The sequence below is a fragment of the Xenopus laevis genome, chromosome 1S (genome assembly GCF_017654675.1).
Source record: "Xenopus laevis strain J_2021 chromosome 1S, Xenopus_laevis_v10.1, whole genome shotgun sequence".
Classification (NCBI taxonomy): Eukaryota; Metazoa; Chordata; class Amphibia; order Anura; family Pipidae; genus Xenopus; species Xenopus laevis.
This window is the reverse complement of record NC_054372.1, coordinates 194,037,687-194,055,533: the sequence shown is the minus strand read 5'-3', so window position 1 is coordinate 194,055,533 and position 17,847 is coordinate 194,037,687. Positions and strand designations below refer to the sequence as shown.

Below are 17,847 nucleotides of genomic sequence, written 5' to 3'. Positions count from 1 at the left end.
AACACGGGATACTCGTATAAATACAGTTACAAATAACTACTGTAAAATCACTAAAATGTTTACTGAAAGGTTTGACAGACACAAATGCATACAACAGAAGTTTCATGCAGTTCTCTATCCACGCATGGTGGCCTACAAATCCTGAACAATATCCACGTACTATGGGAATCGGACAGGTTTATAAATGTACCATTGGCCAGTGTACAGAGCATCTGTAGATAAGGAAGTGATGCAACTCATTTTTACTTCCTGTTGTGCCAATTGTTTGTGCCCTATATGATCAAAATAGACAGACTGCCATACTGCGTGTAGCCCCTCGAATGCTTTCTGGAGTGCATGGTTGTAAATTATTAAAGGGGAAATATTGTGAACATGAAAATTTAATATAATTTTCATCATACTGAAATAAGAAACTTTCTAAATACAATCAATTCTGCATTGATTATGAAAAAAATCAAGTTTATCTTCACGATTCCTCTCTCAGCATCTGTTTCTCTTCATTCTCTCTTCATGCAGCAGTTGGGTGGCAGATAATCATTGACAGTTACATCCAATATAATCTTATGGGGGGGGGGCTGCTTTCCTAGCAGATGAATCAGAGCTCACTCAAATAACTGATTCCAGTACAAACAAAATAACTGCTATTTGCACAGATCCTGCATGTAGAGACACATGATCTCATATTAAAGCTTATATTAAATTTTCATTTTTGCAATAGTTCCCCTTTAAATATATGCTCATGTGTTATAAACACAGCTGTAAACTTTTGAGTGGATACATCCTTGTTACTGTATTTTACAGCTTTCTACTAGGGATGGGTGAATTGTTTCGCTTTGATTCGCTGCGGAAATGGCGCCCTTAGACTTGTATGGCGTTGTGCGTCAAAAAAAAAAAATTGACCCACGTCTTTTTTTTTTTTTTAGACACCCATAGACTTTAATGGCCATTGGCGACATTTCGCCAGTGGCAAATTTTTTGCGAAACGGGTCAAATTCGCCCATCCCTACTTTCTACCATATTGTACCGCATAGAACATTGTTTTCAGCTGTAAAAGAGAATGTCTGTTGAAGGGGTGAGTCACCTTTAAGTTACCTTTTAGTATGTTATAAAATGCTATATAACACAGGCTTGTAATGTACTCGTTGTCCCCTTCACTTATCTTCTCCATTTACTTTAATAAGGGTTATTACTCACAGTGCATCTTGATTGCTGCAATGCTCTGTGACCTACTTCCCACTGAAATCAACGGTGAGCTAAGTGTGATGCACCTAATCAATTATCACCTAAAAAATGCACCGCTGCTGAACTACAGCTATATATTTAGCAGTGATCAAAAAGCCTTTGACCTTTTAGTTCCCACTTGATGTTCACAATGTTAACAAGATTACATACCACCTAACCACCCACCCGAAACACATTCTCCATTTTTTCCCCACAGAGGCTTGCAACAGCAGGAATCTCCCAAATGAAAATAAAACATCAACAATCGTGTCATGAGCAGCATTGCAGGGGTAACGGAGACAAATCTGTGCAGTCTAGTGGGTTATTTAAATGCTGGCTAGATTGATTCTCAGTACAAAAGTTCCACTGAGGTGTTGACCAAGGAAATAAAAAGAAAATGCTCCAACCCATAACCAAAGGAAATGTCAACTTTGTTGACCAAAAGTAGGACAAGAACGAACACATTGACAGTATATGGTACTTTACAAAGGAAGGTCATTATTAGAATAACTTAAGGTGTAAATGGAACCAAGTAATTAGTCTTATTCATTACAAAATAAAATATAAGATATTTTACTATTCTTCATTATACATAGAGTAAAGTGTAAAGCCTTTTATTTTTTTAAAGGGGAACTATTGTGAAAATGAAAACTTAATATGAGCTTCATCATAATGAAATAAGAAGTTTTCTAAATATAATAGATTAAAAAGTCTGTACTGTTCCTGAAATAATCAAGTTTATTTTAAACTATCCCTCTCTCAGCATCTGTTTTTCATTTTGTCTTCATGCAGCAGTTGGGTGTCAGATATTCATTGACAGTTAGGTCCAATATATCTTATAGGGGGGGCTCCTTTTGCCTAGAAGATGTATTAGAGCTCACTCTATTAAAATCACCAGACATCATGTCTCTCTACATGCAGAATTTGTGCAAAAGGCAGTTATTTTGTTACATTTTGTTTGTACTGGAATCAGTTATTTGAGTGAGCTCTAATACATCTGCTAGGAAAGGAGCCCCCCTATAAGATATATTGGATCTAACTGTCAGTGAATATCTGACACCCAACTGCTGCATGAAGAGAGAATGAAGTGAAACAGATGACAAAAGAGGGATAGTGAAGATAAACTTGATTATTTCAGAAACGATGCAGAATATTTCATTGATTGTATTTAAAAAGTTTCTTATTTAGCTTATATCAAACTTTCATTTTTGCAATGGGTTCCCTTTTGATACATATATTTTTTTTTTTTATTTATTTATTTTTTTCGAGAAAAAAACAAAATCCAGCTGCGAATCGTCTTATTAGGTCATTGTCTGCATCATACCAAAAGTCAGTACAACTTCCCCTCCACATAATTACATGCATTTAGGTAAAAGCATCTTTTAACTGCAAGGAAATAAATATGACGTAATCAAAGCAACAACGCCTGGTCTCTTGAACAATGGGGCGCACAACAAACAAAATCTGCTAAATTCTCTTTTCATGAAAAGACTCTTAATCACATCACAAGAGGGCATCTGAACATTCTACCTTGGTATTGTCACGCATTTTGTGTTGCAGTTCTGTGTCGTTATCGCTTTCTCAAGCTCGTCTAATTGTCCCGTTTTCTTCAGTTTTTTCACCAAACTCTTTACGGCTTTCTCGCACCACTTCTCTTCCTGACCGTTCTGCTCACCTCCACCTGCTCCAGTGGTGCCGCTTGCTGACTTCTTCCATCCTAACAGGCGCTTCACAACTGGTGGGGTGAATGGCAAAATCGAGGACATGTTTTGCCACTGCTGCTATAGGATTTAGATCTGCTTCTTATCTAGGAGAAAAGGGAAAACAGGAAGAAAATAGATAAAATAGACGGTTTCTTGCAGAATTCGCTTAGTAATATCTTACTGCTGGTAGAATTACAAACATCTAAATAATAGAATCTGTAATTAATATTGTAATTATATATACGTGTGTGTATACGTGCGTGTGTATCACGCGCCTATACGTGTAGCGAGCGTAACCGCGTACGTATAAACGTGTGTGCGCGTGTGTAAATGTATGCGCGCGGGCGTGCACGGGTGTGCGTGCGCCTGTCTGTGTCTATATGTGTGTGCATCGTTGAGATATATATATATAGAATAAATTGTTTATACTTTGGATAGGTCCTGTGAGTGCGGCTTCTTCATTGGAGGATTGTATGTATACTTGTGGCGTGCACCCAGGCAATGAGAGACAACTTATCGCGAGTGCTGTGATTTTGGGGATTTATATATAAATATAAAAACTGCATTCAGAGGACTTGTAAAAAAAAAAAAAATAAGTATATACAGGTATAGGACCTGTTATCCAGAATGCTTGGGACCTGGATTTTCCCGATAACGGATCTTACAGCAATTTGAATTTGGATCTTCATATCTACTAGAAAATCATGCAAACATTAAATAAACCCAATAGGCTGGTTTTGCCTCCAATAAAGATTAATTATATCTTAGTTGGGATCAAGTACAAGTTACTGTTTTATTATTACAATAAAAGGAAATCAATTTTACAAATCTTGGTTACCGTATTTGATTATAATACACAAAAGCCATGAATATCTTGTAAATTATATCCTTATAAACGGTGAGTAGTGATCTCATCAGTTATAAACGGTGAGTAGTGATGTCATTTCTGTCACATGACTCACTAAAATTTGTGTATTATAATTAATAAAGTACCCCCAGTTGTAAAATATGAGGATATTATAAGTTACCTCGGAGTTCCATGACCTGTATAAAAACACTCGGCCTTCGGCTTCGTGTTTTTATATGGTCATGAAACTCCTCGGTAACTTATAATATCCTTATATTTTACAAGAGGGGGTACTTTATTCACTATATAATGTGAGTCTATGGGAGAAAACTTTCCCGTAATTTGGAGCTTTCTGGATAACAGGTTTCCGGATAATGGATCCCACATTTCTACACATATACAAAACAAAAGCCACCAGCACTAAAAGCAGCATACAAACATACATGTGACAATTCTGGACTCGCGTTCCTTTGTAAACATGATACAGGTATGGGATAAACAAACCTTTATGTGGCAAGTAACCAAAACTTGTATGTGCTTAAAAAAATATAGCAAAAAAAATAAGTGTTTTTGAGTTATAACTACAGGAACAACGTATGACCGTTTAAAAATAAGTTTTATTGTTTCCTATGTGAACTATAAAGGGCAAAGCAGGCTGGCCCATAGGAAACAAAGAGATCTAAGTTTAGCTTGCGGTTACCGTACACTGCAAGTCATTCATTTGTTTGGGCTCTTTAGATTTCCATCGGCTCTGACATTAACAACTGCCAATAAAGATATTTAAAGGAAAACTACACACCCAAAACGAATACTTAAGTAACAGATAATTTACATCATATTAAGTGGCATATTAAAGAATCTTACCAAACTGGTCTATATATTTAAGTAAATGTTGTCCTTTTACATCTCTTGCCTTGAACCACCATTTCGTGATGTCTGTGTGCTGCCTCAGAGATCACCTGACCAGAAATACTGCAGCTCTAACTGTAACAGGAAGAGATCACCCGACCAGAAATACTGCAGCTCTAACTGTAACAGGAAGAGATCACCCGACCAGAAATACTGCAGCTCTAACTGTAACAGGAAAAGATCACCCGACCAGAAATACTGCAGCTCTAACTGTAACAGGAAGAGATCACCCGACCAGAAATACTGCAGTTCTAACTGTAACAGGAAGAGATCACCCGACCAGAAATACCGAAGCTCTAACTGTAACAGGAAGAGATCACCCGACCAGAAATACCGCAGCTCTAACTGTAACAGGAAGAGATCACCCGACCAGAAATAATGCAGCTCTAACTGTAACAGGAAGAGATCACCTGACCAGAAATACCACGGCTCTAACAAGAAGAGATCACCTGACCAGAAATACTGCAGCTCTAACTGTAACAGAAAGAGATCACCTGACCAGAAATACTGCAGCTCTAACTGTAACAGAAAGAGATCACCTGACCAGAAATACTGCAGCTCTAACTGTAACAGGAAGAGATCACCTGACCAGAAATACTGCAGCTCTAACTGTAACAGGAAGAGATCACCTGACCAGAAATACTGCAGCTGTAACAGGAAGAGATCACCTGACCAGAAATACTGCAGCTCTAACTGTAACAGGAAGAGATCACCTGACCAGAAATACTGCAGCTGTAACAGGAAGAAGTGTAGAAGCAAAAAACAGAACTCTGTCTGTTAATTGGTTCATGTGACCTTATTTTTTAAAAATGGCAATTTTCTATTTATGATTACCCAATGACAAATACTACAAGAAAAGTATATTATTATGAAAATAGTTTATTTACATGAAGCAGGGTTTTACATATGAGCTGTTTTATGCAATATATTTTTATAGAGACCTACATTGTTTGCAAGACATTACTTGCAAGGACGTTGGGGGGCATCTTTATAAGGGATATCGTTTTTATTCCAGTCTATGGTAAAAGTCAAGGCAACAGACATGCGCGATGCAAATAGGCATTAGAAGAATTGCATTAGTGCACAATCTATAAGCCCATGTTTTTTGCTTTCAGGCCCAGTAGCCAGTTATGCCCATGTAAAGTTTGCTTGGTTGTTAAAGGATAAGTAAACCTTTAAAATAAGGAAATGTAAAATTGTGTGTATACATATATATTTTTAAATGTTAACACACAGCACTTTATATCATCCTTTTCGCAAAAGAATCAAGAATGGCACAATAATAATTAGAGGGAAGTTCCCCCTAAGAATGAACTTTTAGGGGCAGATTTATTAAGGGTCGAATAGTTAATTCAAACTCGAATTTTCTTTTTTTATGTCAACTCACAAATTTGTATTTTAATTCCCCAATTTGATTGTGAAATGTATCACACTTCGACCATGGAAAGAGTTTTAATTTACAAGTCAATGGCAGAGGTCCGTTAAACCATTTCAATATGTTAATTGCCTTCCTGACATTCAAGGTTTTTCTTCCAGAGGGAAAATTAGATTTGAAGATGATTAAAATTTTTGGGTTGGCACGATTCGATCAAATATTAGAAGTTACATTTTTTTCTTAAATAATCTCCCATTCAAATTTATTAGAGTAAAAAATTTGATGTAAACAGCACTAATGGGTCAATCGTCAATTTTAGAACAGTGTCTGTCCCACTGTTCCGATACGGGGGGGGGGGTTAACCACTTCTAAAATAACACAGACTAAACGGTTCCATTTAGCATGAAAAGCACACATGCTTCCAAAGCATGATAATGAGTCTATAAAACACACTGACAAGTATCACGCAAAATGTCATTTATCTCATAAGTGGAAATAATTATCAATAGATAAACCGGAAGTGACATCATCAGAAGAAGGCATGGTCAGAAATAAAGGAGTAAAAAAGGAAGTGCTGTCATTGTAAACCAGAAGTGACATCATCGGAAGTAGACGTGATCAGAAAAAAGGAGTAGAAGTCGCTATTGAGAAGACCCGCGGCCCAACCCACAAACCCGGGTTTATAGTCGCACCCGGAACTTCTACCCGAAAGTTTTTGTGGTTAACACGCAGGTACCCGCCCCACTTCAGGACTCTAATCGGTGCCACTGATCAAAGTTGAACAAATGAACATAGCATGGTGGCTCGATGGTTAACAGAGATGTCTTGCAGAGCTGGAGTTCTGACTTTAATCTGCAATTAGTTTTTATGTTCTCCCTATTAGGTCACGGACCGATGTGAACAAGGATCAATCTCGATAAAGAGATGTGTAACTGTGCCATCACTACATAAAGTCAAATTATAAAGATCAATCAATATCTAGATAAATAAAGGGTTCATATGAGATTAGTATCATTATCTTAGGGTATTGGGCAGCTCCGGAATTTGGCAGAAAAATACTGCAGACAGTGACCCTGCAGAAATGCCAAGTCTCCTCCTTACTGCAGCAACCTTTAGTGATGCAAAGGGCTGCTCCCAGGAATTTAAAGACCTTTATTAGGGCAGCAAAGGTAAGGACTAAAGACATAAATGTAAGTACCATATACATCTCAGCTCAATCTATAACCGCTTTGTTATAAAAATAAATAAATAAAATATCCATCAAGTTAAAGTTTTTTTTTTAATTAATTTAGAAATTGTTTCACAGCAATTCTCCAGTTTGGAATTTAAGCAGATATCTAGTTTCTAGGGTCCAATTTACCCTAACTATGCAATGGTCAAGAGAATGTAAGAGAGGGCATGAACAGAGAAATAAGGAATAGTAGACTCATAGTATTAGAATAAAATAAATAAATAGAGAACCAATAACAAAGGTGCTAAGAACAGACCATTCTAAAACATAGTAAAAGTTAGTTTAAATGCAAGTATTTTATATTACAGGTATGGGATCCATTATCCAGAAAGCTGAGAATTAGGGAATGGCTGTCTCCCATAGACTCCATTTTATCCAAATAATCGAAATGTTTATAAATGATTTCCTTTTTCTCTGTAATAATAAAACAGTAGCTTGTACTTGATCTCAACAAAGACAATTAATCCTTATTGGAAGCAAAACCAGCCTATTGGGTTAATTTAATATTTACACGATTTTCTGGTAGAACTTGGGTATGAATATCCAAATTACAGAAAGATTCTTTATCCGGAAACCTGTTATCCAGAAAGATCTGAATTATGGAATTGCTATCTCCCATAGATTCCATTATAATAAAATAATAAGTTCATTTTTGTCTGTAATGATAAAACAGTATCTTGTACTTGATCCCAACTAAGATATAGTTAATCCTTATTGGAAGCAAAGCCAGACTATTGAGTTTAATATTTACATAACTTTCTAGTAGAATTTAGATATGAATATCCAAATTACGGAAAGATCCTTTCTCCGGAAAACCCCAGGTCCTGAGCATTCTGGATAACAGGTCCTACACCTGTATAGGAACCACTGTTATGAGCCAATATGGGCCTGAAAAAAATGGTGGCCATCAAAAGGAACTTGAGTCTAAATCCGGTTAATAGATAAAAGGGGATAATTATACAACGGGTTAAACTGGGGAGATTAACTGCCTTCTCGCAATTGCACAAAATAACCTACGAAGTAAAATTAAAGGTTTTAAAGGAGAAGTAAACCCTTAAAATGAATATGGCCTAAAATGCCATACTGTTTATATTGCACGAGGCTAAAGTTTGAGCTTGTCAATAGCAGCAATGATCCAGGACTTCAAACTGGTCACAGGGGGTCACCATCTTGGAAAGTGTCTGTGACACTCACATGCTCAGTGGGCTCTGATTGGCTGTTGAGAAGCTAAGCTTAGGGCTCGTCACTAATTATCCAGCAGAAAATGAGCTTCAGTGGCTGTAATATAAGATGATGCTACAGGTTTGCCGATTATTAAATTCTGATGCTAATTGCACTGGTTTCTGTGCTGCCATGTAGTAATTATGTGTATTAATTACTAATCAGCCTTATATTGTGGCATTTCTATTCTATGTGTACTGTATATTGTGAGTGGGTCCCTAAGCTCAGTAAGTGACAGCAGCACAGAGCATGTGCAGTGAATCAGCAGAAAAGAAGATGGGGAGCTACTGGGGCATCTTTAGAGACACAGATCTTTACTACTAAAGCTATGGTTGCCTTGGGCTGGTACAGAAGCACAAAACAATGTACAACATTTCTAGCCTATTCCTTCAGTTAGGCTTTCGTTCTCCTTTAAGTTTGTTTCTCTGCATGGTTTACTGCTATAAATAAATTCCATAAATATTTTGCTGCTTTTCAACACACAGGCTGCTGACTGGACCAATATTGGACATGGAAAGCAGAAAGCACTTTCCCACACTGATGCTAACCTTCAAGCTTTTTAAGAAATAAAAGCCACAAACGAAAGAGTATCAAATAAACACAATCCACACTGGCTGGGGTATGCACAATTAAGCCATCACAGCTCACAGGTAGGCTTAATAGCTCTGATTTTATTAACTTGGCCATTGGAAGACAGAAAAGTCCAATGCTGCAAAGAGCAATGAATTGTACTTTGATAAAGGTGATGTAACTAGGGTTGCCACCTCACCCCTTTAAAACCGAACACAGAAGGAGTATACAGCCTGCATGGCTTATTAGCTATTTGTTTAGATGCATACTGCAGACTGAACTGATTTATGTGCAGCCATTCATCTAAATAAATTGCTAATTAGCCATGCAGGCTGTATGTTCCTTATGTGTTCGGTTTTAAAGGGGCAACCCTAGATCGAACGCAGATAGAGGCCCATTTATCATAGGTCGAATTTCAAATTCATGTGAATTTTTTTTTTTTTTGAATAGACTCACAACTCAACTGGGAGGTTATTTAAGAAAAAAATTTGATCGAATGGGTGAATGGTTCAGACCCAAATATTTGAATCGTATTCAATTCGTACAAATCAAAATTGTCTCCAGAAAAAAAAAGTCAAACATCAGGAAGGCTATTAACATCTCCAAATGGCTCAACGGACCTCTGCCATTGAGTTGTACATGAACTCGGCAGGTTTTAGGTGGCGAATATTTGAATTAGGACTGTTTCCATGGTCGAGGTGTGATAAATCTCACATTCGAATAGGGGGATTAGAATTCGAATGTGTGAATTTTGAACCTCCAAAATTCAGATTTACTATTCTACTCTTGTCAAATCTGCCCTTTAATATAAGTTTTATCATACTGAAATAGGACACTTTCTACATATTTGCAGTTATTGCCACACAAGGGAGTCAAACCAAATACTGTGCAAAAGTAACTGAATACGGATTCACTTACTTTTGCCACACAAGATATTTATTGGAAAAAAAATGATCCAATAACATATGACCAAATATAATGATCTGTGTTTCATTTGTTTAACTAGGTTTTCTTTAACTACTTGTAGGACTTGTTTAAAAATCAGATGATGCTTGAGGTCACATTCATATATTCATAATTTTAAAGGAACAGTTCATTGTGAAAATAAAAACTGTGTAAATAGGCTGTGCAAAATAAATAATGTATCTAATATAGTTAGCCAAAAATGTAATGTATAAAGGCTGGAGTGACTGGATGTGTAACATAATAGCCAGAACACTACTTCCTGCTTTTCAGCTCTCTAACTCTGAGTTAAGTCAGTGACTATAAGGGGGGGCCACATGGGACATAACTGTTCAGTGAGTTTGTAATTGATCCTCAGCATTCAGCTCAGATTAAAAAGCAACAGTTATAACCCATGTGCCCCCCGATCAAATCACTGATTGGTTACTGCCTGGAAAGTAAGAGCTGAAAAGCAGGAAGTAGTGTTCTGTTATGTTATTAGACATCCAGTCACTCCAGCAACATTAGATTACATTTTTGCCTAACTATATTAGAAACATTTTTTATTTTGCAGAGCCTATTTACTCAGTTTTTATTTTTACACTGAACAATTCTTTTAAAGGGTTCCCAAACTTTCAAGCACCACAGTACATATGTATTCGGTGTAGATACATATAGTATAGAGGTCTGCAGTCTATTAAAAGTATGGAGTAAACAAAATGTACCTTTAGGGTCAGGGCACATGCTGCGATTTGGGGAGATTAGTCGCCAATTTGTTTGGATTATGCACAGATTTATCCAGCAGCAAATCTCCTCTTCTTCAGGGTGACCAATCTCCCCTAACTGCCTCCCGACGGCTAGAATGTAAATCGCCAGCAGGATGGTACTCGGAACACTTGGTTTTCCGAAGTCGCTCGAAGTTTCCTCGTGAGTCAACTTTCTACATTTTAGCAGGCGGGAGGCAGTTCGGGGAGATTAGTCGCCCTGAAGAAGAGGAGATTTGCTGCTGGATAAATCTGTGCATAATCCAAACAAATAAACTGGCTCAATAGCCACACTGGATCACTGATGTACAGCAAGCGGAAGGGCTAGGAGGGCTGGTGTCTGTATCATTGCACAAAAACACCAGGGGAGGGTCAGCCAAGAATGTAAACACACGGCTGGGGGAGGGGGCATACAATAGGAGTACAAGAAAACAGGCCTATAACATGCTGACAAAATGAGAAACCACTTAGATACATATTCAGGTCCAGAATAATACATTTACACTACAGCTCTTTCCTATAATAAAAAACAGTAATGTTTCAACCGCTGCTGATTCGCTCTGGATGACAGTGTGACTGCAAACATCCCATGGGCAATAGAAGCAAACCCCACATTGGGATTAGGGTTGCCACTTTTTCTGGAAAAAAAAATACCGGCCTTCCTATATATTTATCTTTTTTCCCTATTAATAACATTGAGATCAACCATCATTTTTACTGGCCAGGCCAGTAAAATACCGGCCAGGTGGCAACCCTAATAGGCGCTACTTAAAGCCTCATACAAAATAGCCTTTTCTAAGGAGCAGGAGGTCTATCAGGAAGTAAATAAATGTATTTTATCAGCTATAAGTTACACACCTTCCCTCCTGTCACTGCAAGTCAATAGCCCAGTCATTCTCTGCAACTGTTGTGCATCACCCCGATCCCTTAAATGAGAATTCAACCCTTTAGCAAAAAAAACCCCAACCCCCAACCCACGTAGACCCCCTCCCTCCAGCCTAACTGCCCCCCCCCCCGGGAAATGCCCCTAACTTTATTCTTAACTCTCGGTGCAGATTTGGGCATCAGAGTTCACCGCAGCCATCTTCCGGCTCTTCTGCAATTTCCATCTATTTTGGAGCATGCGCAGTTGGAGAAATTTACCGGGTTGTGATAACTGCGCATGCGCCAAAATAGACGGAAATTGCAGAAGAGCCGGAAGATGGCTGCGGTGAACTCTGATGCCCGAATCTGCACCGAGGGGTAAGAATAAAGTTAGGGGCATTTCTCCGGGGGGGGCAGCTGCTGGGGAGGGGGGGGTCTACATGGGGTGGGGGTTAGGGGTAATTTTTTGGTAAACGTTTCAATTCTCCTTTAAAGGGGTTGTTCAGCTTCCAAAAACTTTTTGTTGTTGTTTTCAGATTGTTCACCATAAACAAAGAATTTTTTCATTTGCTTTCCATCTTTTATTTTTTACCGCTTTCCCAAAATTCCCAATTCCCAAACTTGAAGTTTAAAGTTTAATGTTCCGGCCTCTGGGGTTTCAGTCTGGCAGCTCAGTGATCCAGGAGCAGATTCTGAACTGTTACAAGTGGGTACATTTAGTGGGTACATTTAGTGGGTACATTTAGTGGGTACATTTAGTGGGTACATTTAGTGGGTACATTTAGTGGGTACATTTAGTGGGTACATTTAGTGGGTACATTTAGTGGGTACATTTAGTGGGTACATTTAGTGGGTACATTTAGTGGGTACATTTAGTGGGTACATTTAGTTTCCCAGCAGTATCTGTGGAATATTGGCAACTATGGAATCACATCTAACAGCTGCCAAGCTCAGGGATTCTGCTCAGCAGGGACAGAGATAACGAATGTATCAACTAAATGCATCAATTTTGATCAGTTAAAGAGCTGGCAACCCCCTTCCCAGAGCTGAAAAAGGTGAAACTTGAAAATGAAACTTTACACTTAAATATTAGAAAAACGATCACAAGTAGAAAAATAATTGAAAAAAAGTGTATATTTCTGCTGAACTTTCTGAAACAAACTGAACTGAAAAAAATGTGTTTGGAGGTAACCAACCCCTTTAGGGTAAGGCCACACTAAGCGATAGCGCGGCGATTTGACTCGCGGCGACTTTTCGCCGCGACTTTTAATCCTAGCGAGGCGATTTCGAGCGACAATAGAAAAAAGATCGCCGCGTGTGTTTTTACGCAGCGATTCCCCATAGACGCCAGCGCCAAAGTTTCGCCAGCGATTGCCGTTTAAAAGTCGCGGCGAAAAGTCGCCGCGAGTCAAATCGCCGCGCTATCGCTTAGTGTGGCCTTACCCTTAAGTAACGGTTTCCTATAGATTGTTGGGGTTAATTTTCCCTTGAGTGAGGCTGATGGCATAAGGCTCATATTTGCTGGCACTGTATTCAAGACAGTGGAAAAAGTAGCCTAATCCATCAGCCTTAGGCATGACAGCGCAGGTACTGGCACTTTTCAGACTTATTTGGTTTCTAAAGTTTCAAAAGATTTGCTTAATTACTTCCCTCCAATGTGTGGCCATTAATCTCCTCGTCGTTATAGCATGATAAATAGACCAACTGCATATGAAACTGCATTAGAAAGAATAAACACAGACATAAAAATAGAAAGGAAACCAAGCAACCCTCCAATAAACAGTCATTAAAAAATGCTGTGCTTTTTGCAAAATAATGGCAATGCAAAGCAGCCCTTGTTGCACCTTAGGTTCTGACTCTTGAAGCAATACAGCAGAAGGCATGGCTTTTCGCGGCTCTGTTGGCTTTTGCTGCATTGTTTCAATAGTTGAATAACAGGGGCAGAGAATAGGAATAGACATAAAAGTACGATGGGAACTTGCTTAGAAATTGGGGGCTTAGAAAAGGGATTGTGCACCTTTAAATGAACTTTTAGTATGACGCAGAGAGTGAAATTCTGAGACAATTTGTAACTGGTTTTCATTTTTTATTATTTGTGGTTTTTGAATAATTTAGATTTTTTTCAGCAGCTCTCCGGTTTGTATTTTCAGTAAACTGGTTGCTAAGGGCCAAATTACCTTAGCAACCATGCACTGATTTGAATAAGAGACTGGAATATGAATAGCAGAGGGACTGAATAGAAAGATGAGCAATAAAAAGTAGCAAATTATGAGAGTAGAGTAGAAACAGTTTATAATTATACCCACTTAGTTATAGCACAGGTCTGACAAAGGTCAGTATAAACCGATTTGAAGAGAGTTTTTCTATAGTGAGAAAAGGAAAAAGTACCCCGCATGAGCTAATTACTAAACAGTTGGTCACTTCAAAATCTTTTATTTCTCCCCGCCTACTATAAGTTCAAATTTGTGGGATTGCAACTGATAAATTAGTACCCCACCAGGGTAACGGGTCTGCACCTTGCCGTTAGTAGAGTAGTTGAGTATCTATTTCACCGATTAACTGTATTTATCGTATTGATTCATGGTCTACTAACGGCAAGGAGCAGACCCGTTACCCTGGTGGGGTACTAATTTTCCGTTACCAATCGCACAAATTTGAACTTTTTGTAGGTGGGGAGAAATAAAAGATTTTGAAGTGACCAACTGTTTAGTAATTCGTTCATGTGGGGCACTTTTTCCTTTTCGCTCTAAAGAAAAACTCTCTTCAATAACAATAAATGTGTAGCCTTACAGAGCATTTGTTGGGGGTCAGTGACCCCCACTTGAAAGCTGGAGTCAGAAAAAGAAAGCAAATATTTCAAAAAAGAAAAAAATTACAGCAATGAAAAAGTTGCTTAGAATTGCCCATTGTATGGCATACTAACAGTTATCTAAGGGTCAGGCCATACAAGCAGATTCGGGGAGATTAGTCGCCCCAGTGACAAATCTCACCTTCTTCGGGGCGACAATCTACCCGAACTGCCAAAATGAAAATCGCCAGCAGCAACGCACACGTGGTGCTTCGTTTCCCCAAAGTTGCCTCACGAGAAACTTTGGGTAACTTCGGAAAATGAAGCGCAGCGCGAGCATTGCCGCAGGCGATTTTCATTTTAGCTGGAGGAGGGCAAGGGGGAGGCAGTTCGGGGAGATTGTCGCCCTGAGGAAGAGGAGATTTTTCGCTAGGGCGACTAATCTCCCCGAATCTGCTCGTGTGGCCTGACCCTTAAAGGGCAAGCTCCCCCTTTAAGCAGCACCAAACTGGAACAGATTGGACCAATGAGAAGCCCAGGCCCATGTGCAGAAATGAAATAGACACAGACAGTTACAGGACTTCACAAAGTCTAGGACTGATACAATTATACACAGACAGATGATATTTTGGGGCCTTTACAAAGTCCAATGAAATGGGTGAAAGTTGCCCAATTAAAGAGCAGAAAGCTCAGCAGCAAATGTTTCCAGTGATAAAACGAGCTCAGGGCAGAAGTGGGAGAAACCACGTCCAGTCTGGGCCGATGTTGCAGAACTACAAGTCCCATAATAATAACTATAAAGTGGAGGTGTCTGATCTATACAAGAAGCAGTTACCAGTCGCGCTTGTATATCGGTAACACGTAGTCTCAAGCTCGCATTGATTGAACTACAACTCCCAGCCTGTTCAGCACAGACTAAGCTGCAGAGACCCACAGGGCGGCAAGTGCAATTACCTGGAGATGTGGCGGCTCCCCGGGCCGGTCAGGCCTAACTGGACAGAAGGAGGAGGGGGAAATACGCAACAACGACCCCGAACCAAGATGGCGGCAGAGGAAGCCCCCGCTCATACAGACAGTCCCTCAGCGCCAGCGGGCACCGGCTTCCTGTTCCCTTTGCTCTATATATTATTGTTATCCGTATGTTCCCTTCTCGCCCACACACACCGCTCCTCACACAACGAACCGCGCAGCTCTTCCACCCGGCCAACCTCAGCCTCGCCACAACCAACGGCTCCGCCCTCCTTTGTCAAACCCCACGGTCTATTGGCGGCAAGCGGCAGAAAGCTAACGCGGATTGGAGAAACGTGTTGTCAATCGCTACCCCCCCTAGAACCTCCTCCTTTTACGTCATTTTTATTAAATTATATTTGATAGGACAGCAGCTCCGCCCATCTACGTTCGACGAAGGCGAGTGACGTACGGCGCGTATAGATCTGAGGGTGCAGCGACAATTCGGCCCACTCCGTCGCGACGAGTTTGGCGTGGCTTTCAAGGCTCCGCAGTGATTGACAGGTGAGGTAGCGAGCGAAAGCGGAAGACTGCGCATGCGCAGAAACGAGGAAGCTGTTCAGCCTCCACGAGGAGCCAATCTGCAGCCCTCTGGTTCCTGCTGGAAGTTTTGGTGGGGGTGGAGTTTCTGGGAGTTGTAGTTTCTTCAGAGTAAGTCAGAAGTCTTCCCTTGGGGCAGTTTGTTATGGACAAGGTTGTGAGGCCCCTGTCCCACCTCTGTTTATGCCTCAGCTCTGAGGTGTTTCTCTTTGTATTTCCTGTTTAACTCTTGACTTAAAGGGACTGTTCACCTTAAAAATGAAGGCAAATATTAAAAAAAAAAAATAATGAAGACCAATTGAAAGGTTGCTTAGAACTGGCCATTCTATGATATATTAAAATTTCACTTAAGGGTTGTTCACCTTTAAGATAACTGTTCGTATGATGTAGAGACAATTTGCAATTGGTTTTCACTTTTATTATTTGTGTTTTTTGAGTTATTTAGCCTTTTATTCAGCAGCTCTTCCATTTGTATCTTTAGCAATCTGGTAACTAGGGTCCAAATTCCCCTAGCAACCATGCACTGATTTGAATAATTATAAGAGGCTGGAATATGAATAGGAGAGGCCTGAATAGAAAGGTGAGTAATAAAAAGTAACAGTAACAATACATTTGTAGCCTTAAAGAGCATTTGAATTTAAGAAGGGGTCAGTGACCCCTATTTGAAAGCAGCAAACAATCAGAAGAAAAAAGCAAATACCGAGTTTTTCAGCATCCAAAATGTGCTGAAAAAGTCTACCTTGGCTTATACTGGTCAGCGGTACCCTACCTGAGTCGCTGAGATTTCAGTCACTTTTAATCATTCCTATACCAACAGTACACTTGGGGAGAGACTGCAATATCCCACAATGCCCTCTGTTGGTCATATGAAAGAATAACAGTGCGCCCTCTGTTGGTTATATGAAAGAATAACAGTGACTGCAATATCACACAGCGCCCTCTGTTGTTTATATGAAAGAATAACAGTGACTGCAATATCACACAGCGCCCTCTGTTGTTTATATGAAAGAATAACAGTGACTGCAATATCACACAGCGCCCTCTGTTGTTTATATGAAAGAATAACAGTGACTGCAATATCACACAGCGCCATCTGTTGGTTATATGAAAGAATAACAGTGACTGCAATATCACACAGCGCCATCTGTTGGTTATATGGAAGAATAACAGTGACTGCAATATCACACAGCGCCCTCTGTTGGTTATATGAAAGAATAACAGTGCGCCCTCTGTTGTTTATATGAAAGAATAACAGTGACTGCAATATCACACAGCGCCCTCTGTTGTTTATATGAAAGAATAACAGTGACTGCAATATCACACAGCGCCATCTGTTGGTTATATGAAAGAATAACAGTGACTGCAATATCACACAGCGCCCTCTGTTGTTTATATGAAAGAATAACAGTGACTGCAATATCACACAGCGCCATCTGTTGGTTATATGAAAGAATAACAGTGACTGCAATATCACACAGCGCCATCTGTTGGTTATATGGAAGAATAACAGTGACTGCAATATCACACAGCGCCCTCTGTTGGTTATGTCAAAGAATAACAGTGACTGCAATATCACACAGCGCCCTCTGTTGGTTATATGAAAGATTAACAGTGACTGCAATATCACACAGCGCCCTCTGTTGGTTATATGGAAGAATAACAGTGACTGCAATATCACACAGCGCCATCTGTTGGTTATATGAAAGAATAACAGTGACTGCAATATCACACAGCGCCATCTGTTGGTTATATGGAAGAATAACAGTGACTGCAATATCACACAGCGCCCTCTGTTGGTTATGTCAAAGAATAACAGTGACTGCAGTATCACACAGCGCCCTCTGTTGGTTATACGAAAGATTAA

The 17,847-nt window shown here is 39.5% G+C and overlaps 1 protein-coding gene across 4 annotated transcripts in view; it reads right to left on the bottom strand.

Moving 5' to 3' along the window:
* Window positions 1-15,748, bottom strand: part of smad2.S (SMAD family member 2 S homeolog) — a 39,185-nt gene extending 23,437 nt beyond the window's left edge. For 2 of the 4 annotated variants that reach the window (XM_041574880.1, XM_041574886.1), the window contains exons 1-2: window positions 15,390-15,743; window positions 2,752-3,028 (exon numbers count right to left, since the gene is read on the bottom strand). In XM_041574880.1, the coding sequence (XP_041430814.1) occupies window positions 2,752-2,987 (236 nt within the window). In that variant the 5' untranslated portion in view covers window positions 2,988-3,028; window positions 15,390-15,743. 4 annotated transcript variants of the gene reach the window in all.
* Window positions 15,749-17,847: the final 2,099 nt, after the last annotated feature.